The following is a 26,345-nucleotide window of genomic DNA, read 5'->3' as shown; positions in this document are numbered from 1 at the left end:
TGGCACTTTGAAATCAGCAAACTTGCCTCTAGCTTCATTTTCGACCACTTTCTCCTCTTCTCCACACCCATATATAGCCTCTACACTTCTCTCTTTTTTCTCTTTCATAATTGTATTTAGCATGAGTGTTGATGGTAATGAAATTTACTTATTCTCTAGTCTGCTAACTATTAAGATGGAATTGTGACAGTAGTAGTAATGCCTGTATCTTGAGAGCCTAGAACCAGAAAACAGTAGCTCTATATGGCATCAACTCTGAACATAGTGGTGCATGTGATATTAGACTGATTTTGTCCAATTGAAAATGCTGTTGAGTTTAACTAGGTCTGCATTAGGTTACATATTAAGAATTGGCATTTTAATGATTTACTGGATTTTTGAATAAGGGACACATTAATATGGTTCGAAATTTAATAAAAGTATAAAAAGAAATATAGTGAGTATGTCTTCCATGGCTGTCCCCCAATCACCCAATTCCCCTCCCTTTCCAGAGGTATTTTATGCATATATAAGCAAATATATACACGTATTTGTTGCAATTATGAATGGAATGCTTTTTCTTCTGTTTTAAGATGATTATTGCTAGAAGAGATAAAAACTATTGATTTTTATACATTTATCTTTTATTCAGTCACTTGCCACATTTTTAAACTAATGCTAACAGGTTTTTACAGTAGCCTCTTGGATATCCTAGACATCAGTAATATATCAGCAAAACAAGATAATTTATTATTTTCCAGTATTTAAATTGGTTATTTAGTTTTCTTGTCTAAATGCTTTCACCTGAACCTTCAAAGCAATGTTGAATAATAAAGGTGTTGGCAGGTATCCAATCTCCTTCAGATTTTAATTGAAATGACTTTAGGTTTACAATAAAAAATGATGTCTGCTACTGTTTTTGATGGGCTATCACATTCAAATAGTTTTTTTCTTGTTTTACTTACAGCTTGAATTTTATCAAATTGTACTTAAAGCTGCAAAATTTTATCAAATGCCCTTTCAGGATGTATTGATATAACATTTTTTTTCTTCCTTAAAAAAAAGTTTAATTTGAAATAATTTTAAACAAAAAAGTTGCAAAAATAATCCAAAGAATTCTTATGTACCCTTCATTCAAATTTCCTAAATGTTAACACTTTACTTTTGTTTTTTCATTTTCTGTGTATATATACGTAGCGTAAAATTTGCTGAAACATTTACAAATTGCCTTTACCTTTAAACTCTAAATACTGCAACATACATTTTCTGAAAGCAAGAATATTCTTAAATAATCACAGCATAGTTATCAAAATAAGAAAACTGACATTGATACTATTATGAAGTCTGTCAACATTCAAATAACCTTTAAGCCCTTCATGTGGTGGGTTGTACTAGTAGATTTCCTGATACTGTGCCTTGTATGGCTGAAATAAACTTTGTGTGATCTTGGTGTACAATTCAGCCTGATTTTATTGGGATAGTGAGAAATAAGACTAGGCTATGGCATTCTTTTTGGCACTTTATCAGGTTTGAATATTAATCTTACATTGGTTTTTAAAAATCAATTGGACAGCTTTCCATTTTTTCCCATGGTCTGAAATAGTTTATGCAGTAGTTAAAAGTTAGAACACATCTATTTCTTGCGGGGGTGGTGGCTACAGGGGTGTGTTCACTTTGTGGTATGTATTAAACTGTTTGGAATTTATGTACTTTTCCCTATGTATATTTCAATAAAAACTTAAATAAAAGAACAGTCTTTTAAAATGATACATTTTTATTCATCTTCCCAATTTCTTCTTTAGTAAGCAAACTTTCTATTTGGCTAGCCAAACTTTCTATTTCTTGAGTCAGTGTTCACTAGAAAATTTGCTCTTTTCAAATTTGTTGCTATAGAGTTCTTAAAATTATTTCCAATTCTTCCATATATATGGTTATGCCTAATTTCTCATTTCTAATCTTGTATTTTTTGCTCCTTTTCCCTTTATCATGCTCAGGATATTTTATCTATTTTATTGGTGCTTTCACACAATCATCTCTTTATCCCTTTTGGTTTGTTTTTTCTTTTACTAACTCAAGCTTTTATCTTTATTGGATCCATTTTCTAATGGTTTAAATGTTACCATCACAATCTATACAATGACTACACACCTCTGAGTTTTTCTTTTTGTACAATAAAGGCATTGCATGTTCATTTCCAAGTCCAACCTCATTCATTCCATGATCCTCAATAAGGTATCTGGGTCTCATCTTGCCCCTTTGGGTCAAGGATCCAGTCCTGGAAGGTAGCCCCACTGCTTGGCTACAAGTGCATGCCAGATAAACATGTGCTGAGTGAATGAATGATACTGCTCTGTCCCAAGGCCCACTGTGAAGATCTGTGCTTGCTGCAGAGCCCACCCACCCATCAGTCCAAATATTTCTTAAGCAGCCATCATGTACTGGCACTGTGCCAGGTTCTATGAATAGAACAGTGAGCTGAACAGTTGGGTATCTGTCCTCTTGGAGCTTCCATTCTAGTTATGAAGACAGACATGGTACAAGTAATGGAAGCGAGTTGAGTATTGCCTATGGTGCTATGGAAGTACAACATATGGGCCCAACATCACCTGGGAGGTCTGGCAAGGAATCCCAGGAAGAATCGATACTTAAATTCCTCAGAATCTGAGGGTCTACCATGCCACCTACTCTCTCTTCTCAGGAAGGTGGCCACTGGGTTTTCCTGTAATAAAAGTTATCCGGTTTGGAGTTATATGCCTGCTGCTCCTGGCCATGGTTGACTGAACCAAGGGTCTGGCAGCTAGGCAGTTAAGAACTTTGTCCAGTAGGAATGTTCCATATAGGATGGTGACTGACTGACTGAATTAGAGGCTCTAAGGGAGGTCTCAACACCAAATGGAGATAAAGGAGAAGAAATGGAGATAGCAGGAGCAAAAGAAGTAGAGAAAGAATAGTAAAGTCATAAGTATGACAATCATGAACCCTCTGGTGTTGGATTAGAACTGAAAGTATCAATATGAACTCATGGTTTTTAATAAATATACAGATGGATAGATATTCAATAACATCCAGATGTGTGTACATGTGTGTGTTAACGACATACATTTCCTAGCTGTGTCTGCTGAGAGGGCCTAGAAGCAATAACCCTAGTAACAATGAGTACATCTAGTGCCCAGATCTTAGTTTCTAAGTACCAATCTTAAATAAAAGGAACCAGGGGCTGCTTGGAGAAATGGGAATTACAAGGTGAGCGTGGAACATGTTGTGGTGCAGAAAGTAAAGAAGTGCTCAAAAGATGATGGGAGCAATGCTGAAAAGACAGGAGCCAAACTGAAAGAGTTCTCAAAGGCCAAATCTGGGATAATTTGAGCAACAAAATAAACTGTTTAGATTATAATCTATAGAATAACAAATATCCATGAGTCCATACTGATATGGATAAATTATTGAATAAATAAATGGGGTCTAAGGGATAACGCTTTCCGGGACTGTTGTTGTCAGGTGCTGTTCAGTCAATTCTGACTCACAGCGACCCAATGTGACAGAGTAGAACTGCCCCACGGGGTTTCCTAAGCAGTAATCTTTATGGAAGCAGATAGCTAGGTCTTTCTCCCATGTAGCTGCTGGGTAGATTCGAACCACCAACCTTTCGGTTAGCAGCCGAGCACTTAACCATTGCACTATACTTAGACTATGAATTATTAAATATAGAAGGCATAAGGGAAACGGAAAATCATCATTAGGTAGATACAACATTAATACTTATTGTGAGCAAGAACCACTGATGGATGCTAACATCAGTGGACGAAATTCTAAGTAGAAGAGAGCTGCATAATTTCAAAGTATCTCCCCACAAGATTCTTACTACTTTCAAAGGACAAATAAGTAACATTATAGTGGAGAAACCTGGCACACACCACCTCAGCCATATGATCAAAGTTAACATTATCTCCTATATGAGGCATTGAGAAGGGCATATCACCTCTATGATAGTCTTGTCAAAAATGCATAGCCTTAATCTGATCATGTGAAATCATTAGATAAACCCAAATTGAGAGACACAGCTGGCCTGGACTCTTCAAAAGTACCATTCTCAAATTCATGAACTTATAAGTGTCAAGGTCATGAAAGGCAGAAGACTGAATGAAAACTCTCACAAACAAAGAGATGTAAGAAGCATGACAGCAAAATGCAATGTGGAATCCTGGGCTGGATCCTGGACCAGAAAAAGGGCATCATCAGTGGGAAAGCTGGCAACATTTGAATAAGGTCTGTAGATAGTAATACTGAATTAATGTTAATCTCCTGGTTCTGATAATGACAGTATGGCTATATGAGATGTTAACATTAAGGAAGTTGGGTGAAGGGTATACGGGAATACTCTACTATTTTTGCAACTTTCTCTAAGTCTAAAATTATTTCAAAACAAAAGTTAAAAAAAAGGGGAGACTCGTATATGGACATTGAGCTTCTTTAAGGGTGATGGAAAAATCTGGAAACAGTGGTGATGGGATGAACAACATGATGAACGTAATTAATGTTACTGAACTGTACATGTCAAAAATGCTGAAATGACAAATGTTCTGTTACATATATATTTACCACAATAAACAAAACAAAACTAAAACTAAACAGATTGGCAGTCATTGAGGTAGGGAGCAGCGGACGCAAATCCTTGAGGGGTTAGAAAGTGACTGCTGGGCAACTGCTGGAGGCCATGCCCTGGACTGACTGCCTCATGCCCACCGTACTGTTATGATATACTCTCACTGCCCAAAGGTATTGGATTCCTGCCCCCATTTCTGCCTCTTGAAAGAGATTAGCTAACAACTAAAGGAGGTTCCAAGAAGGCCTTGCGCTAGGAGGGGAGATGGGTGGTCATCAGTAGTGGGTGCTGCAGATGGGGCCTGAGGATGCACCAGGCCTTGCTGTGCCCTGCTGGGCTGGGGGTGAAACATGGCTGGTCTGTGGAATGCCCTCAGGGGATAGTGTCCAGACCTTCTCCTTAGTGACAACATAAATAGTGCATGGGGTAGACGTTTATACCAGGCTAACCAGGGCTGAACAGCATTATAGACAGGGCTGGAGCAGATACCATGGCCATCTGGGTAGAGCCCAACCCCATGATCTTCTTCCCCTACAGCTTCCCAGTGTCAATGCTGTTAGTCCCCTAAGGAGGGCCCTGTAGAGCTGAGCTTGCTTGTTTGGGACTGCTGTCTAGTCTCAGAGTTGTGGGGGTGTGGTAATGAACCAGTCAGTCTCCCGTCCTAGAGATGTCCTATACTGGCCTAGTTCTAAGGCTAGAGAAACATGGTCTGGCCTAACCCCAGGACATGGGGCGGGGAGGGATAGTAGGTATGATATGGTGGTAGAAGGAGGGAAGGGCTCAATGGACCTCTTTTTCCTTGGAATTTTGGAGCATGGGAAAGAGCCATCTATGCCTGGGCCTCTCTACACTCCTTCCCCAGTCCTCATGGAGACATTATGAGGACTGAGCTGCATGAAGGCCAACAGAGGATAGGCAGGTCACAGCCTGGTTCCTGTCTTCTTCCAGTCATATCTATTTTTAGCTGCCATACTTCTCAGTTTCCTGGGTACATGATAAAGTTCCAGAGACCGTGGGACATGGGGATCATGCTGAAGGATAGAGTTGAGGGATTCCCCTGCCTGCCTTGAAGGCAGTGTAGGGGCAGCTCCTCTTCTAGAGCCTGGTTAGCAGATTATGGGCCCAAAACAAAGGGGCCAGAGTAGGTCAAGATTCTTGCTCAAGACTTTGGGGCTGAGGAGGGGTCTTCCAGGGGCTGTGAGGAGGTAAGCAGGCCTTAGGCTGGGTAGAGAGGAGAAAACGGCATGAGGGGAAGATAGGTCAGTTGCCATGCCACAGCCAAGGGGCCTTTATTGGATGTTGAGGGCACGTGTAGGTGGGTAGGTAGATGCTAGAGTGTATAGCACACCTTCTCGGGGTGTAGTGGTGCCCGGATGTCCAGTTTGTGGGTCTTGCTGTCCTTATCAATGATCTCCAGCCGTAGCTTGGGTGGACGCTTCTCAGCCTGGGGTGAGGGCAGTTCGGGGCTCTTGAAAAGCTGTTTGTCTGAGTCCTCCACAGTGATACGCAGAGTACAGCCACCTGGCAGCAGGTCCTGCTCATAGGCTGCCGCCAGCTGGTTCACCACACGGCGCTCTACCTGCAGGTGGTGGTGAAGTGGTTGTCACTGCCCTGACCTGGGCAGTCTGGCCTGAGCTTGAGGCCAGGCTCTATTGCTTACTGCTGAACCCCCTTGGTTAAAAAACTTCTCTGAGCCTCCGTTTTCTCATCTGCAAAGTGGGGCCAACAACACCTAGCTTGCAGGGTTGTGCTGAAGACTCAATGATGTCAGTTTCTGAGGCTCCCATCCCAATCCCCCACTCCCAGAAGGGGGTTGTATTTGGTCACCCTCCAGGACAAAGGTTTTATTTGATCTTCTTGTGTTTTTGGTTCTAAAGGGACATCTGCTCTGGATGTACGCAATTCAAGCAGTCAAACTAGAGGGAGTCAGGCTGGGGGCCCAGGGGAGGGGTCAGAGGAATCCAGGGAGGGAGATGTGGAGGCACCTCGGTTCTCTTAGCCGTCTGTGCTCTGAGAGTTATGGCTCACCTCATGCTTGATTGAGCGGGCGCCGTAGTGCACGTTGTAGCCGTCGACCAACACGTCTGCCACCTCGCGGTCCCACAGCAGTGTGATGTTGTGCCTCTGCTTGGCCTGAGACAGGTCAGAGAGGAGCATGCCTACATGTGGCCCAGTCCTTTCCATCTCTCACCACTCTGGCCTGAGGCTGGAGCCTCTGAGAGACTGTGAGCCCCAGGGCCACTGCCCCACACCACAGTGCTCTACCTTGCGTAAGTGTATGCATGCGTTTGTGTGTGCTCCTAGCCATGTGTTCCCTGATTTCCCCTAGGCAAATGTCCTCACCCCCCCACAGGCAGACCCCATTCTTACTCTCTTTGCCCAGAAGTTCAGTTCCTTGTTGACTAGTTGGATGAGCTCCGAGTGGCAGAAGGGGAGGAAGTAGACGATTTCATTGATTCGTCCCAGAAATTCATCCCTTCGGAAGTGAGCCTGTAGGGCCAGGTTAGGGGTAGGCTGAGCTCAGTGACCCAGAAGGTGTAAGGGAAAATACTGAACCTCAGTGGGTTGGGGAGTGGGGCTTCTATATCTTTAGGATGGCAATGCCTCCTCCCTCCATAGCTCCAGAGGATGGACAAAGAAAGACCTCTTACCTTTAGGATAGGGCGAATCACATTCTCCTTGAAGTTCTTTGAGATGGTGATCTTGTCACTAATCTGGACATCCCCTGTGGAGATAGAATCATAATGTGCCCACTGCCCATACCTAGGAAGTTCTGAGGGTTGTGCCTACCCCTTGATCCTATCCATGAAAAGAGCCCTGGTCCTGCCCCGGACTCTGTGATCCTGGTCAAGACTTGGTTTCCTCACCTGAACAATAAAAGGATTGGACTGGGTACTTTCTGAGACCCTCTAGTTCTCATGTGCTATAACACCTGGGATTCCTTAGGGTGGGGGTTATATGACAGAGGGGAGAGGAGCGGGAAAAGTGCCAAGATCAAGACTTTAAGTTCCGACTTGGAGGGAGGGGACTGTAGCGTTCAATCTAAATAGAAAGGTGACAGACCCAGCCTGTTGCCCGACATGTTCCTTTTCAGCACTCTCTGGGGCTCACATATACAGGAATGTTCCCTGAGAGAAACAGGCTGTGTGTCCACCTCCATACAGTTTCTGATCTCCTGTCCCCTCACTGCACCAAAGCATCGCTATCCGGTAAGTGTGCATCTCTTTAGCCTCCAAGACCTTGGCTTTTTCCTGACCCCCTACCCTGGGGTGGTCCTGTCCATCCGTCTGTCTACAGCCCTCCTGACATCCAACAGACTTGGGGCTTTCTTGAGGAAGTGGAGGCACTGTTTTCTCTTGTCTTTCTCCCTCCACCATCTGGTATGGTGCCTGGTATCTGGTCAGTTCCAGCTAAAGACAAAGCTGCCTACTGGGACCCTCACCTAGGCCCAGGACCCCCATCCCTATCTCTCCCCCAGAAGATGGGCTAGTGGCCTGGTCACTTGCCCAGGCAGCCCAGGCCATGTGCCATACCAAGGTTCTCGGCAATACGGTTATGGCTCAGCTCCAAAGCTTCCTGCCTCAGCTGCAGCGCATGCTGTGCAATTTCGTCACTGGCCACGTTTGAGGTCATGATGAAGATAGCATCCTTGCAGTCAATGGTCTTCCCTTTTCCATCTGTCAGCCGGCCCTGGCAAGGAACAGTGACTGTTCAGTGACAGCTAAAAGCACTTTCCGTATGTACCTCCTTCCGGAGGCCTCCCCAGAACCCTGTGTGCCTCCCCACCTGGCAGAGCTGGCTGCTCCCTTCCCTGGGTTCTCTGAGCACCCTATTCGCACCTTGCTGCAGTGCATGCTGCCTTGGATTTAATTGCTCTCCCTACTGAGAGTGCCTCTAGGTGAGACTGCACCTACTGTTTGGCATCTCTCAGGCCGCCAAATTATCCCTGGTACCCAGGAGTCAGTCTATGTATCCATCCATCCATCCAGCCACTCTCTTGGAGGCCCACTCTGGGTCATGCTCTGTGCTGGGGCACTGGGGATTCACTGAACCTTCAACATCCTCCCAGTATAGAGAAGTGCCCTAGGATCTGGCACAGCGTCAGTATTCAATACCTGGAGACTCACAACCATCCTTAGCGGCAGGTATAATTACGATCCCTACAAAGAAACTATGGCTCAGAGAGGTTAAGAAACTTGTTCAACATCTCATAGCTAGAAAATAGAGGAGCTGAGACTTCAACTACCTGACTCCAAATTCTGTGTCCCTCCCTCTGCACCAGACAGTCACATCCAGTGAATAGTAATGACAATTTAACATTTCAAATGTTATGATAAAGGGACGCTCTGGTTGGGAAGCCCAGGTCGCTGTAGGAGTTCAGAGGAGGCTATTTTACAGGACTACTGTCAGGACTAGATGTGGTCCTATTGGTGAAAGATCCTTACTTAACTTTGCAATGCACATGCTTAGAACTATTATGACTGTAGCAGGGACTTTATATTTGTCCGATCAAAATGAACAGAATGAGTTGAAACAGGTGTAATTCCTACTATCTTTGGAGCCATCCTCTGGCCTGACAGAGAAGGGTGGAAAGTAACACTCCTCTTTTAACCAACTTGGGAAGTTTCCCTGGAATCTTTCTAGAAGTGACACAGTAAGATTTCGGCTTGCTTACTTTGGACACGTCATCCCTAGAAAAGGACATCATGTTTAGTAGAGGGTCAGGAGAAATGAGGGAAACCTTCAATGAGATGAACTGATACAATAGCCACAATAATGGGCTCAAACACATCAATGATCATGAAGGTGGCACACGACTGGGCAATATATAGTTCTGTTATACATACGGTTGCCATGCTGACTCGACAGCAACCCATAACGAGAAGTGACATAGAAGAAAGTATATGGAAGGTAGACGCACCAGGGAAAGAGAAAAGGAGCAAATAGCTGAGAGAAGAGACAGAGGAATTATAAAAGTATAGCAGTTCAGGGGCCTAGAGCTACACCCACTCAGCAAACCTCAGGGTATCACCGTACAACACCACTTTCTTCACAGGCATTCATGACAAAAGCAACGCTGGAGACTCACTGAGACAAACTGATGTAGTAACAACAGCGAACATTGATAGGGCACTTTCATTTATAGGAGCTCTGCTTAGTCTTTTCCATGAACTAGTTCACTTCCGTCCACTAGAATGTAGCTCTACAAGGGTAGAGACTTGGTCTTGTTCGTCACGTGCCCTAGAATCTGGCAGAGTAAGTATTCAATACCTGCTGGCCAAATGCCTGAAGACTCACAAACACCCATAGAGGTAGGTGTAATTATGATCCCTACAAAGAAACTGAGGCTCAGAGAGTTAAGTAACTTGTTCAAGGACTCAGAGCTAGAAAACTTAAGAGCTGAGACTTGAACTGCCTGACTCTAGATCCCATGCCCCTCCCTCTGCACCAGGCTACAGAGCTCGCATACCCAGACAGTGCTGGGTAAATGAAGCTTCATGCAAATTCCTTCTCTAAATATATTTTTTTCTCAAATTCAGTTTGCATTCTTTGATTCTCAGAGAGAGAAGCAACCAGGACAGGTACTAAGGAGAAGACCTGCCTGGATTCCTCTGGGTTGCAGACAAAGCAGAGCTTCTGCAAGCCAGAAAATATGCCTCTGGGAATAGGTGACTGACACGCACAGATTACCCAATAAGCAAAGTACTCATGGGCTTACTTGAGCTTACGTACTAATCTGTAGTGTATAATTTCAAAGATGTGGTAAAACTCATGTGAAATTGTGCACTATAGATTAGTAAGTAAACATAATTAAGTCCGTGCATACCTTGCTTACTGTTTAATCCACCCTCCACAGTGATCTCGGCCTGCTGGCTCCTGCCTGCTGCCAGGGATGCCAAACCCTGCCCCAGCTTTAGTCAGGAACCAATCCTCATCAAACCTTGCCCTTTCCCCGTTGGGGTGGGTCTGACTTAAGGTCAGCCTTCGCTTCTCAAGCCAAGGTAAGGGCAAACTGAGTCTGCCTCTTACGAGGCAAAAAGGGAAGGAATGTGCAGTAACTGAGCACCTACTGTGTGCTAGGCATGGTGCCAGGTGCTCTGCAACCTGGCTTTACACTGACCCTTAGCACTGGTCTGAGAAAGTGTTAGTGTCAAAGAGGCCTCGTGATGTAGGTTCTGGGGCTGGTCACCCTCGCATCCTACTTGGGGGGGATGAGAGGAAGGCGAGGGTGCGAGTGAAGGTACTGGGGCTTTCACCTTCAGCTTTCCACTCGCACCCCCTGCTTCTAAGTTAGACCGAAGCAGAGCCCTGAGGCCAAGCCTAGCTTTGGGGGCAGTCTGTGTGCATGTGTGATGTGTCTGAGCAGAAGCATTTGATAATGCGTGTCTCCCACGCTCGTCTCGGTAGAGGTCACCCCTGAAGACTGAGTTCACACACTGCTGTCCTGGCCAGAGCAATAACCCAGCAACAATTTCATTCCATGTGATCAAAGCTCTGCTCATAGCTGGGCCTGAGGACGGGTCCCAGGTGAGTAAGGGGAGCAGGTGCAGTGTATGAGTGACCTCAAGGGTGACGTTCACAGTGTTCATGTCTCCTTCTTCTCAGTCTCCTTGGCAATAAACATACGTCCCAAAGAGGGAACTGTTACTGTCCCCACCTCACACCTCCTGGCTGGGCTCGGGATGCTCATGCACGGTTACGGGGGCTGCTTTCCCATGGTCTCATGTGAATCCTTGAAGGGAGCAGGAGGGTGGGCTCCTCTTCCGGGGGAGGGAACAGTCTCTTCCTGGGACTCCTGTCCTGTGCTATAGACGCTGGGGTCACTTGGGAGATGGCCTGCATTAGTCCTGCTTGGCTTTTCAGTAAAAGCATTCGGGTTCCTGCTTTTCCAGGCCTAGGCTTGGGGGAACTGAGCTGTGGCACGGACGGAGGGCTTCTGCCCCCGGCTAACTGCCCGAGATCTGCTAATCCTCAGGCATCTGTCTTTAGGGAGCCTTCCCTCATACCCCCAGACTGGATTGGGTGCCCGCACAACTCCCTGCACTTGCTGCTTATCCCTAGTCTAGCGCTTACCAATAACCCAAACTGCTTTTAAGGTGCCTGTCTCCCTTGCTAACTGCTGAGTGCTGAGGCAGGGCCTACGTCTCGTTTGTCCGTGTCCCCGTGCCCCACACAGTGCCTCGAGAATAAACAAACCACATTCTCTTGGTTGTCCTCATACTTCTCTAGTGACTCCTTCTTTGACTCTTTCCTGATAGGTTCAAGACTCCTTCTTAGCCCTCTCCTCTTCTTTTCACACTCTGTATACTCTCCCCAGGTAAAAAATCTCATCCATTCCAGTGGCTTCTGTAACTCTCTGTGCTGAATGCGTTCTGAACCTCTATTTCCAATCCAGGCCTTTTGACCTCTTGGACATGTCCACCTGGCTGTCCCACAGGTATCTCACTTTCAACAATTCCAAAACTCAGCTTATCACTTCCCTTGCTGATCTGTTGTTCATCCTCCTGTTTCCCTGCCTCGGCTAATGGCAGCAGCAGACGCTCCATTATCGAGGCTAGAAATCTAGCCACCAGCCATCTTGCCCCCCCCCCACTACATTCACTCACCCCTGCACAGTCAACCTTCTAATCATTCTCTCCATTCCCATTACCCCTGCTTTAGAACAATCCTCCTCATCTCTAGCTTGGACTATTCACTAGCCTCCTTGCTAGTCTCCCTCTCCCCTCCAGTCCATTCTCTACACATCTGACTACAGGATCTTTGTAAAATGCAAATCTGACTATGTTTCTTTATTGCTTAAGGTCTTTCAATGGCTCCTCACTTTCTGATGGATAAACCCATAGTCCTTTGCCTGGTGTTTTAATTGGCCCTTTTCTAACTTATCTGCCTCATCTCCACCACTCCATTCTCATTTTTTCTTTTCAGTCAAGCCATACTGAACAGCCATAGCCTCCTGAATGCACCAGGCTATTTCATGCCCCTGTGTTTTTGCGTATTAGGTTTCTACTGCCAACCCTTCTCCACTCTGTTCAATTGGCAAACGCTTATTCTTTCTTTGGGGATTTGTGGAATTATTGTTGACTTACGTTGATTAATGTAGCATTTCCCCTGAGTTTGTGGGCTCTGGGAATTGTTAGAGTGAATAAGATAAGGTCCCTGCCCTTGAGGAGTGCATATGCATAAATATGGCTAAGTAAACTCAGGTGCTACCATCCTTCTGTTAGTTTGTCACACTGTGGTGGCTTACATGCTGCTATGATGCTGGAAGCTATGCCACTGATATTTCAAACGCCAGCATGGTGGACAGGTTTCAGTGAAACTTCTGGACTAAGACTAGGAAGAAAGGCCTGGTGATCTACTTCCAAAAATCAGCTACTGAAAATTCTGTGGATCACAACAGAATATTGTTTGATACAGTGCTGGAAGATGAGCCTTCCAGGTTGGAAGGCATTCAAAACACAGAGTGGCCACGACAATGGACTTGAGCATACCAACGATTGTGAAAAGATGGTGCAGGAAGGGCAGTGTTTCATTCTGTTGTACAAGAGGTTGCAATGAGTTGGAGCTTACTTGAGGACAACCACCACCAGCAGCAACAAACTTGGATGGCAGCTTTGGTCAGTGGAACCAAAAGGATAAACATCAGAAACTGTAGTAGGCTGGTTGAGGCTACAGGAAGGAATCATTATCAATTCCTCAGAAGGCAGCCTGTGCGTCTGGGGTTTTAAATGCTAGCAAGCAGCCATCTAAGATGCATTGACTGGTCTCAACCCACATGGAGCAAAGGAGAATGAAGAACACCAAAGATACAAGGTAATTATGAGCCCAAGAGACAGAAAGGGCCACATAAATCAGAGACTACATCAGCTTGAGACCAGAAGAACTAGATGGTGCCCAGCTACAACCAATGACTGCAATAACAGGAAATGCAAAAGAGAATCCCTGGAAGAGCAGGAGAACAGTGGGATGCAGAGCTCAAATTCTCATAAAAAGACCAGGCTTAATGATCTGACTGAGACTAGAAGGACCCCGCAGGTCATGGTCCCCAGACCTTCTGTTAGCCCAACTCTTCAGACAGGGATTGGACTTGTCTATAAGATAGAAAATAATGCTGGTGAGGAGTGAGCCTCTTGGATCAAGTAGACACATGAGACTATGTGGGCAGCTCCTGTCTGAAGGGGAAATGTGAAGGCCAAGGGGGACAGAAGCTGGCCGAATGGACACGGAAATACAAGGTGGAGAGAAGGGGTGTGCTGTCTCCTTAGGGGGAGAGCAACTAGGAGTATATAGCAAGGTATATATAAGTTTTTGTATGAGAGAGTGACTTGATTTTTAAACTTTCACTTAGAGCACCAAAAAAAAAAAAAAAAAGCCTGTGGAGTGAGAGTAGCAAGAAAGGGGTGGAGGGCTTACATGTTGACGCTGTAAGCTTCTTCCAGGTGGGGCTCGTTGTATTTCAGCCAGTGGTTGCTTTCTCTCTTTCTGGGCCAACGATGCCATCAGAGGCACCTCTCCAGGGATGTCAGAGATCAGCTTCTGTGCCCACTCTCTCTGAGCTGGGCTCTCTATGTGTCAACTTGGCTAGGCTACGGTGCCCAGTTGTTTGGTCAAACACTAGTCTAGATGTTGCTGTGAAGGTATTTGTTGATGTGATTGATGTGATTAACATTTACAGTCGGTTGGCTCAGTAAAGGAGATTACTCTGTGTCCCTAATGTGGTAGGTGTCATCCAATCAGTTGAAGGCTTTAAGAGGAAAATCTGAGGTTTCTCAGAGAAGGAATTCTGTCTGCCTTAAGACTCTAATATAGAAATCCTACCTGAATTTCCAGCCTGTCACCTGACCTACAGATTTTGGACTTGCCAGCCTCCACAATCCCATGAGTCAATTCCTTAAAATCAATCAATCTCTCTCTCTCTCTCTATTGGTTCTGTTTCTGTGAAGAACCCTAATATACTTCCTTTGAGTGCTTCACTGCAGATCAATCCCTCTCTTAGCCCTAGCTGCGTGGAAGTTATTTAAACAGTGTTAGGAGTGCAGGCTCCGGAACTGGACTGCTCGGGTTCAAATTCTAGATTCCCCCTTTCCAGCTATGTAACCATGGGCAAATACCTTTGCCTCAGTTTCTACATCCTTTAAATGAAGCAGTAATGTCTGTCTTCATGGAGCTATTGGGAGGATTAAATGAGTCAATACATATAAATTTCCTAGAACAGTACCTGGTACATAAAGTGCAAAATGTCAGCTATGATTATGACCCCTTTCCACCCTTCTAATAGGCTAGGAGCTCCGAGAGGGTAGATTTGGGTCTAGTCCACAGCTTTGTAGCTGAATTCCATCAAGAGGCTGGAACCATGAAGGAGTTCTCTGAGAACATGTGTGAATAACTGAATATGTGACCTCTGAAAGACTGGTCTCTCATTCCTGGATGGAAGGTCCAGGGGAAACAGTGGAGGGGCCAGGAAGACGGCAAGAAAACCGGGGCAGGAGCAAGGATGCTGGACCAGGCAGGGAAGACTGGGGGTGGCTGGTGGGCAGAAACAGGTCTGGGTCCTCCTAGCTTGGTAGCTGGTGTGTTATTTGGTACCAGGGGAGTCCTTTCTTGTGGTTCATCTTGAGCACCTGTGACATGGGAAGCAAAACCCCTTTCCATTTTCTCAGGGCTGGAGAGGACTAAGTAGAAAGGTGGGCAAGACTCTATCTGGACAGGTGCTGGCTAAAATAGCCCCTGCACTGGGGTGGGGGTGGGGAAGTCATGCCCTTGGCTCCTCCCATCCTTTTGGCAGAGCTAGGTCCCTGGAAGAAGGTGAAGGTCATCCTCTCCTATGGTCAGAAGTACTCCCTCCCCTGGACAAGACAAGGAGTGGTACAGAGGGGGAGAACTGGGATTCTGGCACCAGGTATGCCTGCGGTTGAATCCTGGTTCCTTCACACAGTAGCTCTGTGGCCTTGGCCAAGGCATTTCTAATCTCTCTGAACCTCAATTTCTTCATTTGTAAAAAATGAGATAATTTGTACCTTGCCTGGCTATTGTGAGGGTTAGTGGTAGTGTCTGTAAAAGTCTTCAGCACAAGCCTAGCACATACTATGTACTGAATAAAAGGGAGTTCTTTTCCCCATACAGAGCTCACCCCTTCCAGTGGGGGGTACTGCCCAGCTTGTGAAGAGCCGGGGGCTCATCAGAAGAAAAGGGCTCCATGTGCCAGAGTATCATCTCATCATCACCATCATCATCAACAGCAGCAGCAGCAGCAACATTAGGATTTTAAGGAACTAGCAGAGAGAATGCTTGACACACAGGAAGGATCAGGAGCTATCTGAGCCAGAAGGGTCCTTGGACCTTATCTGGTCTGGCATCCTTGTTTGTCACACGAGTTCTCTGATGCCTAGACACAGGCAGTGATTTGCCAAGGCCACAAAGCCAGTCAGGAGCAGAGTGGGAACTAACAATTCAGGTCTCTTTCTTTCTCCTGGCACCTCTGTCACATCTGCCAGGAAATTTCAACTCTTTGGCAGTGCTGATCTTCTCTTGAGTGCCCGGCCTAGGTCCTGGTCTAGAGAGGGGGCTAAGCCACATCTACTGAACGAATGAACACATATATGTGGGAGTAGTTAAGGTGAAGATCGGATGGGCCTCTGGGCTCTTGGTTCCTGCTGGTCCTAGCCCCCCACGTCTCTAGGAGTTCTCCCACCCCATCACGGCCCTAGCTCCAAGTTAACTTTCACCTCATCAAACAGCTGCAGCATGATGGTGAGCACATCTGGATGGGCCTTGTCCACCTCATCAAAGAGCACCACAGCATTGGGGCACTGCTTCAGCTTCTTGGTCAGTTGGCCACCCTCCTCATGGCCGATGTAGCCTGGTGGGGACCCGATAAACTTGGCTACCTGGCGGAAGGAAGGAAACAGGCTAGAAAGGCCTTTCTAGGCTTTTAGTTTCCAACATCAGGTGAGCATGGGATGATGGCTTTATACACTGTTAAGAGTGCCTTTCTCAGCAAGGATAGTTGGCTGTCTCTCTCCTGGTATGCCAGGGATTTTGCCCTGATGGGAGGACAGACAGATCTTCTGTTTATTCCTTAGAACAAATTCTATGCAAAACAATCTGTAGTCCTGACGCACATATATGCCACCACAGGACAAATCCCAAAACTGCTGGAATTATCGAGGCATAAAGGCCCAAATGGAACAGTGGTAGCAGATTAGTTAAGAGCTTGGCTTGCCAATCCAAAGGTTGGCAGTTCAAATCCACCAGCCACTCCTTGAAAACCGTTTGGGGCAGTTCTATTCTATCCCATAGGGTCACTATAAGTTGAAACCAACTCTCCGGCAAGTCACATTAAAAGATCAAGGCAGAGTCATGCTGACAGGCCCTCCAAACCATGCTTTACTAAGGCATTTCTCACAGGACTCTCACTCACCTCATGTCGCTCCTGGAACTCAGACATGTCCAGCCTGATGAAGCCCTGTGTGGAAACAAGCAGGCACTGAGTCCACTTGGAGGCAGGAAGGTAGAGGGAAGGGTTAAGGAGGAGAGCATCTTAAATACCCCACTAGGTTTTCAAACCCCGCCAACGCAAGATCTTCTATCTCATTCTCATGACATACTTTTTCTGGCTCCTTGCCTCCTTCTCTGTCCACTCACCCCTCTTACATGATTCCCTCATTCCCTACCTTACTAAACTCAACTAACGTCCCTGCCCTTCTAAATCTGGCTCAGAATGACTCGTCTTTCAGGGAGGTTTCCCTTCCTCTTTTCCTCCCACATTTCCTGAGGGCATCGGACCTACAACAGTGAACTGGTCTTGATCTCTGTCCTTGAGGAGCACCCCATCGAGTAGGGCAGGCAGAGACAGACCAAGTCAATCATAATCAGCCTGAGGCATGATGAGATGGAGGGAGCAACAAATGTCCTGAGCGCCCCAAAGTGCCCCTCGACTTTGCAAGTCTGTGTGGGCACAAGTCCCTTTGTTTTAGTTTAATTTTTTGTTTTTTTAAAAACTAATGCATCTTTTAATTTTTTTTATATTTCTTCATTTTGTTAAAAAGAAAATCCAGAAGTAGTTTGTAGCAGATCATTCTCCCCCTTGCATGTGGTGGGTGATTTCCAGGGAAGTAGCCACCTCAGGTAGGATCAGACCATGATTACCCCCAGGGAATCTGGAGTGTCCGATTTGGAGAGGTAACATGGGTAGCATATCTCTCTACCCAGATCAGGGCTCCCCAGGCCTCTGCTCCTCTCCTAAATGGCCCATGCTTCCACACAAGAGAGAGCATTCACTGAATACTGTTTCTCCTGAGGGCTGGGGATGACAGAGCACGAAGATCCCAAGAGGGAAGTAGTTGTGTCTGAAATCCAAGGCCATCTTCTAGCTCAGCCATTGGTCAGAAATTCACTTAGTGATGCACTTCTAGTTCTTTCTCTGTCTCCTGTCACTCTGCACCTGAGGTATAAAAAACCCACTGCCGTTGAGTCGATTCTGACACATAGCGAACCTATACAGCAGAGTACAACTGCCCCATTGAGTTTCTGAGGAGTGCCTGGTGGATTCGAACTGCCGACCTGTTGGTTAGCAGCTTAACCACTACGCCACCAGGGTTTCTACCTGAGGTATAGGGTGGTGGAAAGAACCTGGGCTGGAAGGCTCAGCCTCCAGTCCCAGTTATGCAGTCTGTGTGGCCTTGGGCATACTGCCTCCCCTTCGTGAGCTGTAGTTTCTTCTCATGTAACTCAACGCCTTCAGCTCCTCTCTCTGCCTCACCAGGGGTCTGTGGAGAGAACCTGGCCCAAGAGTGGGGAAAAGGCTTGGAGAAGTTATTAAGGCCAAGTAAGGGAGATCACTGCTATCAGAGCATGTGGGGCATGAGCAAGTAAGCATTGCCAGAGGGTCCCAGGCACTCGGTCAAGAGAAACACAGGCTTCAGGAAGGGTGGAAGGATGGACACCAGGAAGCTGGGAGTGCTGTCCAGAGAGAGCAAAGGGCTGGAAGCCACAAGACAGGCATCTAGTTAATAATAACTGACAGTTGCTGGTGCTTACTATGTGCTTGGCTATGTTCTAAGCAAGCTATAAAGGGCTTAGAACATGTTCAAGTCTGTAAGGTAAGTACTATTATCATCCCCACTTTACAGATGAGAAAACTGAGTCATAGGTTAAAGTAACTTGCCCAAGGTCACACAAGTTTGGCCATCTGGCTCTAAGTCTGCGCGCTTTGCCGTTATGTTCTACTACCTCATATTTTCCTCTCTGCCAATCAGTTGGGCTCTCAGCAGTCTTCATTTGAAGGGTTCTGAGCTTTGTGTCCAGATGCCAATCAATGCACCAGGATACAGGGAATAGACTCAAGCGCTTACTTATGTTAAGGAACCTGGGTTTTCATCCCAGTTCTTCTACTGATTTGCTATTTAATTTTAGATAAGTCTCTGGGCCTGATTTTCTTGACTGGGATGATTCTGCTTTCACGTTATCTTTGCTTCGTGTTATCTACGAAGTAATAATAATAGTGATATTCAACATGCATTGGTTGCTTACTATGTGCCAAGAATAATGTTTATCACTTTATATCATTATTTAACTTTCATAATAATCCGATGATAGGTACCATTACTGAACTCATTGTACAGATGAGAAAACTAGTGTAAATACTCTGGCCAACTCCACCTAATAGGGTAGAGTTGGGATTTGAACCCAGGCAGCTGAACTCAGATCCTTGCCCTTTTTTTTTTGTAGATTCTTTTTTTTTTTTATTGTGTTTATATGAAGGTTTACAGAGCAAATTCATTTCTCATTAAACAATTAATACACATATTGTTTTGTGACATTGGTTACCAATCTCACGTGTCAACACTCTCCCCTTCTTGACCTTGGGTTTCCAATTTCCATTCGTCCAGCTTTCCTGTCCCCTCCTGTCTTCTCATCCTTGACCCTGGGCTCTGATGTGCCTGTTTAGTCTCCTATACATGGTTGAGTTACATGTATTATCGTTTGTTTTTTTTTTTTAATTTTTATTGTGCTTTAAGTGAAAGTTTACAAATCAAAGTCAGTCTCTCATACAAAAATTTATATACACCTTGCTATATACTCCTAGTTGCTCTCCCCCTAATAAGACAGTACACCCCTTCCCTCCACTCTCTATTTTCATGTCTATTTGGCCAGCTTCTGACCCCTGTGCCCTCTCATCTCCCCTCTAGACAGGAGCTGACCATGTAGTCTCATGTGTCTATTTGTCAGATCCTTGCTTTTAATCCCTATATCATATAGTCACTAAAATGGCAAGTTTTTTGGGCTCTACCACCCTATCTCATGGTGGGATCACAGAACATCGTTAAGGTTCTTTCTCAAGGACTATTAACTCTAGTTGCTCAATTTGGGAGAAATCGTACAGAGGCCTAATGAGAGAAAAAAATAAGCTCATAGATCTGATAATTTATAAAAATGTACAAATAATGCCTTGTAAGACAGAAATGTCTGAAGGTATTAGCGTCTCCTTACAAATAAGAAAACTATCAGAGAGCGAGAACTAGAATTCAAGTTACCAGACTCCTGGCCAGTGCTCTGTTCATCTCATCAGCCAACTTGGGAGAAAAATGCAAGGGAACTCCTGTTTGGGAAGAGCCTATTTTATACTGGGCCCTGCATGTGGCACTTTCCATATACTACCTTGGGCTCTGGAGGCATCAGGTACACTGGTTAGACATGTTATGGTCCAGGGACTCTCTTGAATTTTGAAGGCAGGTCTCAAACATGCCTGCCACGTGGCCAGAAAATATCTATGATAAGCACAAATTCTGTAATGGGCTGTCCCACAGGGCTGGTACAGGTTGTTGTTATTTGTGGTTGAGTTGATTTCAACATGTAGTGACCCCACACGTATTACAGATTAGAACTGCTACATAGAGTCTTCTTGGCTGTAATCTTTTTTGTTCATTATTGTACTTTAGTTGAAGGTTTACCGAACAAACTAGCTTCTCATCAAACAGTTAGTACACATATTGTTTTGTGACATCGGTTACCAAACCCATGATATGTCAACACTCTCCTCTTCTTGACCCTGGGTTCTCTATTGTCAGCTTTCCTGTCCCCTCTTGCTTTCTAGTCCTGGCCCCTGGGCTGGGTGCTCCTTTAGTCTCATTTTGTTTTATGTGCCTGTCTAATCTTCGGCTGAAGGGTGAACCTCAGGAGTGACTTCATTACTGAGCTTCAAAGGGTGTCTGGGGCCATACTCTCGGGGTTTCTCTAGTCTCTGTCAGATCAGTAAGTCTGTTTTTTTCTTTTTTTGTGTGAGTTAGAATTTTGTTCTACATTTTTCTCCAGCTCTGTCCGGAGCCCTCTATTGTGATCCCTGTCAGACAAGCAGTCAGTGGTGGTATCCAGCACCATCTAGTTGTATTGGACCTAGTCTGGTGGAGGCTGTAGTACTTGTGGTCTATCAGTCATTTGGACTAATCTTTTCCTTGTGCCTTTGGTTTTCTTCATTCTCCCTTGCTCCAGCTGGGGTGAGACCAGTGGAGTATCTTAGATGGTCGCTCACAAGCTTTAACACCCCAGATGCTTTGGCTGTAATCTTCATGGAAGCAGACTGCCAGGTCTTTTCTTCTACAGACCGCTGGGCGGGTTCAAACAGCCAACTTTTAGGTTAGCAGTTGAGTACAAACCATTTGCGCCACCTAGGGACCTTTGGTACAGGTAGGAGTTTTATGTAAGTACCAAAACCAAAAAACCCAATGCCGTCAAGTCGATTCCGACTCACAGCGACCCTATAGGACAGAATAGAAATATAAGTACCAGCTGTGATTTAAAAACAAAATACATGGGTAGTTATATTGGGCTTCTCGTGCCTATCATCTCCCTATGTGAAATGGGGACAAACTGACAAGTTTATGGTCTTGCTTCCTAGAGGAGCTGAGAACAATGGTATTGAGATAGGAATTGGGAGACTGGCTTTTGATTTTACTTCTTCATCTAACAAGTAACCTTGGATGAGCCCCTTAAGTAGGGCTTTAGTTTTCTTATCTGAAAAGTGGGTCTCATTTAGCATTCTTCCTTATAGGATCAAATAAGATAATAGATGGGGTACTGCTGTGAACAGTACAAAATGATGAAGAGATGTGAGACAAGGGAATAGGCACTTAGTGAGTGCTAGAGCCTGAGCTAGTTGTAATTCATGTTATCTTACTTGATGCTCATGACGACCTTAGACACAGGATCTGATAGCTTCACTTGGAGGCAAGAAAGCTGAGACTCTGAGAGGTAAAGTAACCTGTTGAGGGTCAGTTAAAAGTAGACTGGAACTTGGCTGGCTCCAAAGCTCTGATTACTCCACTCCACTGTCTTCAAGGAGTGATGGGGTTACTTCCTTCTGAAGCATGTATTGAAGGACTCCATCATCATGTCTTAGGACACCCTGCTTTGGTATGTATCTTCCTTCCTTTAGATGCTCCAGCTAAAAAAATCACTGGCATCATCAGTCTTTCAACAAACCCCTTCCCCTTTCTACACTAGCAGGTCAGCAGATACTTTCATTCTACTTCCACTGTGTATGAAGACATATTAAGACAGCTTGGATAAGGAGATTATAATTTGTAATTAAATATTAACCTTTCTGACAGTATTAAAATTAAACCACCCAGAATTCTTCATCCCTAATCAGGTGGTTCCTGCCCGTAACTGCATCTTCCCTAATAGTCTTGCTAGTTTATGGTCCTTTCCAGAGTGCTAATTGTTTCAATCGCTGCCAACGTGATGAATTGTCCTTAAAAATGCTACTTTGGTTGATGCATATTAGTAAGTCATGTGCAGTTTCCTGCCTGCCTGCCTATCAAGTGGGTCTGCTCCAGGCTTGGTTGAGGCAGAACACTACAAACAGCAAAGCCAGGCAGGCTCAAGAGCCTTCGGCCAGTTGCCAGGGAGAAGGAGGTGATGCTGGGGCCATGAAGTGTGGCTCAGAAGGCCATAGCCTGAACTACCTTTTTCCTGTGGCTGCCAGGCTCTCAGGGAAGCTAGGCCAGAAGAGGACAGGAGGTGCCCAGGACTGTGCTGCTGGGGCCACTGGCTGGCAGAAGCCTGACAAACTCATTACCTCAGCTGGAGAGGCTTTCCACAGGTGATAGGCAAAGGGCACCTGGGGTCACAGGCAACCTCTGATGGTGCGCAGGGGGACCACTGGTGCCTTAGCCCTGATACTGGGAAGGCTGATAGAAGAATGACTGGCTCTAGCTGAAATGTTTCTGCATTCTCTCCAAGGATTGAACTCTCTGACATTTCTCTCTGTGTGGAAAGCATTTCCTATCAGCCTAGAAAGACAACCTGTACAGGCCTAGGAAAGCCAGAGTCTGAACAAATAGGATGGGGATGGCCCTCTCCTATGGAGAACACAGGGCTCTAAGCTACTTGGGCGGGGAGGGGGCGGAGAACAACTGCAACTACCTTACATGTGAAGGCATAAGAAATGTTTAAAAGCTCATGCAAGATGGAGAGAAGCAATAAGGCATCCTCTGATTGCTATCTGTTCCATCCTATAGCCCCCAGAAACCCCTCTAGCACAGCCTTGAATGCACTGGGCAGTAATGGCATGTTTCTAAAGCTTTCTCTCTCTCTAGACTGTGCTCTTCAGGACAGGGAGAGTGTCTTAACTACTGTTGTATCATCAGTATCTAGTATAATATCTGGCACAGAGAAGATGCTTGAAAAATGCTACATGGGTAAATTCCCCAAGAGGCAGACAGGGTAAGGATTATTCTTCCCATTTCATAGATGAAGAAATGGAGGCACAATGAGGTTGGATAACTTGTCCAAATTCTTGGAGCAATTAGCGGCCAAGCTGAGGCCTGCTTCCTGGCTCAGGGGCCATCTTTTTCATTAGCTATTGTTGGATTCAGGGATGCCAGGTCTTTTTGGGATAGGAGTGGTGAGGTCTCCATGACCTGCAGATCAGGCTTAGGCCCTAGGCCTTACCTTTTTGGCATCTTTGTGCATATATTTGGCTGTCTGCTTGGCCAGCTCTGTTTTTCCTAGTAAGAAAGAAGGGAGAGGAGGGGGGGTTAGGACCAGATGCCTATCTCTTAGAATCAAAGAGTATCGGAAATGCACGGACACAAGAAATAACACAGAATGGGTACACAGAGGCTCACAGAGGGTCAGTGACTAACCCAGAGTCACCTAGGGGATTAATGGTGAAGCTGAGACCTGAATCCAAGTCTGCACTACATCTGGGTTTACCTTGGAGTGGGAGGTAGGACTCTTATAATCCAGAGCTAATGTGTCCTTTGAAGCCCAGCACAAACCTCACCTCTTCCAGGAGTGCCCTGACTTCCTGGCTCACTGCCCTGCATCTCTTGGGAGAGCCATGGCCTTGCCATCCAGACCCTGGAGCCACATGTCAAAGAGAGGCTGGGAGGGGATAAAGAACACCTCTCATTGGCTTCACAGCCCTTCTTTGTAACATAAAGAAGAAATGACAATACTGAAGTGGTGGCTCTGAAGGTCATGTGATATGCTCAAAGCCTTTGGAAGCCACTGTCTAGTACAGAAAGCCAACTTCTGTACTATCCTGGGCAGGGTATGTAAGCTTTTGGGTTACAATATCTGAGGGAAAGTTAGGGATGAAGATGTTGGGAGGGAAGAGGAGAGGTGGGGGGTGGCAGGGAGTGTCTGTGAGGGCAGAGAATGAGGGGATGAAAATGCCTCAGATAATCCAGCCCAACTGGCTAGGAAAATACCAACCCATTTTACTGTACCTGGCACTGTCCTGGCCAGCAGGGGCTTTACTTAGCTTCCTAAAGGGGAATCTCCCAGGCTGTACTGTATATATGTGGTGTGATTCGGCACTGAAGGTGATTCCATTGTTCCCAAAGGGATTTGGAGTAGCCGAACCAGGGCTAATAGGCTGTGAAAGGGCCTGGTCCTTCAGGTGAATTAGTCCCTTGCACCACATCTTCCAGAGGGAGAAGCATAATTCCAGCTGTTCATGACAATGGTCAAAAACAGAAGGCCCTCTTGGTGATTTGTAACTTGGAGGCAGTTGTTCTGGGGCCAAACACAGAGCTAAGAGTTGAGGTGGGTGGTGTGACCCTGGCCCGTAGCAGCTGGGGCTGTCAGGCTTGGGCCAGCCCCTCCCCCAGCTCTCCCTCCCCACTGGCTGATCTGCTCCCAGTTACCTATTCCAGATGATCCCAAGAAGAGGAAGACCAGAGGGTGTTCTTCGTCGTACCAGCCATTCTCCTTCCTCCGGATCGCTATGGCCAAACACACAAAACGGGGGGACGGGGAGGGAGGCAGATAAATCAATGACACAAAAGGCAGGATAATTATCACTAAGTATACAATATGTTTTACTGCTCTGCGCCCACTCAAAGTCCTCACTACCATTAGTGCTGCCTAATCTGATTAGCTGGCAAGGCCCCTAGAGACGCCTAATCAGGTTAGCATGGATTTGGAAAGCTGCCCAGAGCAGATTTCGGATAAAGTTTTCCAGGATGAGCACTCAGCGTTGCCAGGGAAACTGAAAGGCGGGTGGATGGTGAATGGAGGTGAAGGGGGTGGGGGGCTGGTGAAGGAGAATTCGAGACGAACTTTAGCCCAGCTGCTTACCCGTGTGCTCATCATAGGAGAGGCCTGCCTCCTATGCAAATAGGAGTGGCAGAAGCCCATGGCAGACCCTTGAAGATCTGGGGTGTAAGCTCTGGATTCTCTCACTTGGGGAGATCAAGGCCTGCTCCACTGTCTGGATCGAGAAGTGGAAACACAGCCAAATGTACTTTCTGGAAGCCAATCAAAGGTAGTGTGGGCTCAGGGCATGGAAGGAGTAAACCACTTGGTTAGCATCTCTGGTGGTTAGCATGTCCTCTGGTAGGGTGTGAGGAGTGGAACATGTCTGTTGTAGGTTCCTAAGGGACTGAGCTCTGTTAGAGGGAAGCCTGGCTTCTCCTCTTCAAGAGAGAGTATATAATCAAGGGCTATGCTAACCAAAAGGTTGGCAGTTCAAATCCACCAGGCGCTTCTCAGAAACTCTATGGGGCAGTTCTAGTCTGTCCTATAGGGTCACTATGAGTTGGAATCTACTCGACGGCAATGGGTTTGTGTTTTTTTTTTGGTATGCATTCCAGGTAAGGAAATAAAGCGCCAAAGTACAGAGTGGAAGAGGTCAGGCTCAGAAGTACTACTCAAATATAAGAGAAGGGAGTGGCAACGAGGCAGAACTATAATAAGAAGAACCATGTACTGAACATGCTATATGCCACGTACAAATGGAAAAACTGCCAACTTCTTTATTTACCCAAGACCCACACAATCACTCACAGAGGACAGAATTATTCTTAATTCCATTATACTGAACAGGAAACCAAGAAATAAAGGGACTTGCCCAAGTCACACAACTAGTAGATGGTAGAGTCACTTCTCTCTCCAAACCTACCTTTATTGCATATGGCTGCTAAAAAAACTGAGTGTCAATTTAGGTTGCATTAACAAAACTATGGGGACAGAGCACTGTACAACGTCAATGTCAGTCTGCAAATGGAGCAGCATGTCTGGTCTTGTCCCAAGAGTGTCCGGGGGAGATTAGCAAAGGGATATGTGTCACAGGACATGGGGCTCAGGAACCAAGTCAATGGAGAGAGTTGATAGTCTTAGGGGTGTGTCTGTCTTTCCTGAGGTGTTAACATCCTAAAGGCTAGACTGCAGAGGACAGGGAAGGCTTTCTGGAAGAAGTGGGACTGATGATGGATCATGAAAGCTGGGCAAGTGGCCAGTGTGACAGAGGTGG

At 45.9% G+C, this 26,345-nt stretch overlaps 1 protein-coding gene across 2 annotated transcripts in view; it reads right to left on the bottom strand.

The window, feature by feature from the left end:
• Positions 1-323: 323 nt before the first annotated feature.
• CLPB (caseinolytic mitochondrial matrix peptidase chaperone subunit B) overlaps positions 324-26,345 on the bottom strand; it is a 181,537-nt gene continuing 155,515 nt past the window's right edge. The window contains exons 9-17 of one of the 2 annotated variants that reach the window (XM_049889949.1): positions 24,739-24,816; positions 23,537-23,592; positions 17,004-17,048; positions 16,309-16,470; positions 8,116-8,272; positions 7,234-7,307; positions 6,953-7,072; positions 6,611-6,715; positions 324-6,161 (exon numbers count right to left, since the gene is read on the bottom strand). In XM_049889949.1, the coding sequence (XP_049745906.1) occupies positions 5,913-6,161; positions 6,611-6,715; positions 6,953-7,072; positions 7,234-7,307; positions 8,116-8,272; positions 16,309-16,470; positions 17,004-17,048; positions 23,537-23,592; positions 24,739-24,816 (1,046 nt within the window). In that variant the 3' untranslated portion in view covers positions 324-5,912. The remainder of the gene's footprint in view (positions 6,162-6,610; positions 6,716-6,952; positions 7,073-7,233; positions 7,308-8,115; positions 8,273-16,308; positions 16,471-17,003; positions 17,049-23,536; positions 23,593-24,738; positions 24,817-26,345) is intronic. The other variant, XM_049889948.1, reaches the window with a different exon arrangement.

Source organism: Elephas maximus, chromosome 7 (genome assembly GCF_024166365.1).
Source record: "Elephas maximus indicus isolate mEleMax1 chromosome 7, mEleMax1 primary haplotype, whole genome shotgun sequence".
In the NCBI taxonomy this organism is placed as follows: domain Eukaryota; kingdom Metazoa; phylum Chordata; class Mammalia; order Proboscidea; family Elephantidae; genus Elephas; species Elephas maximus.
The sequence above is the reverse complement of the archived record's forward strand: the minus strand, read 5'-3'. Positions and strand labels throughout refer to the sequence as shown.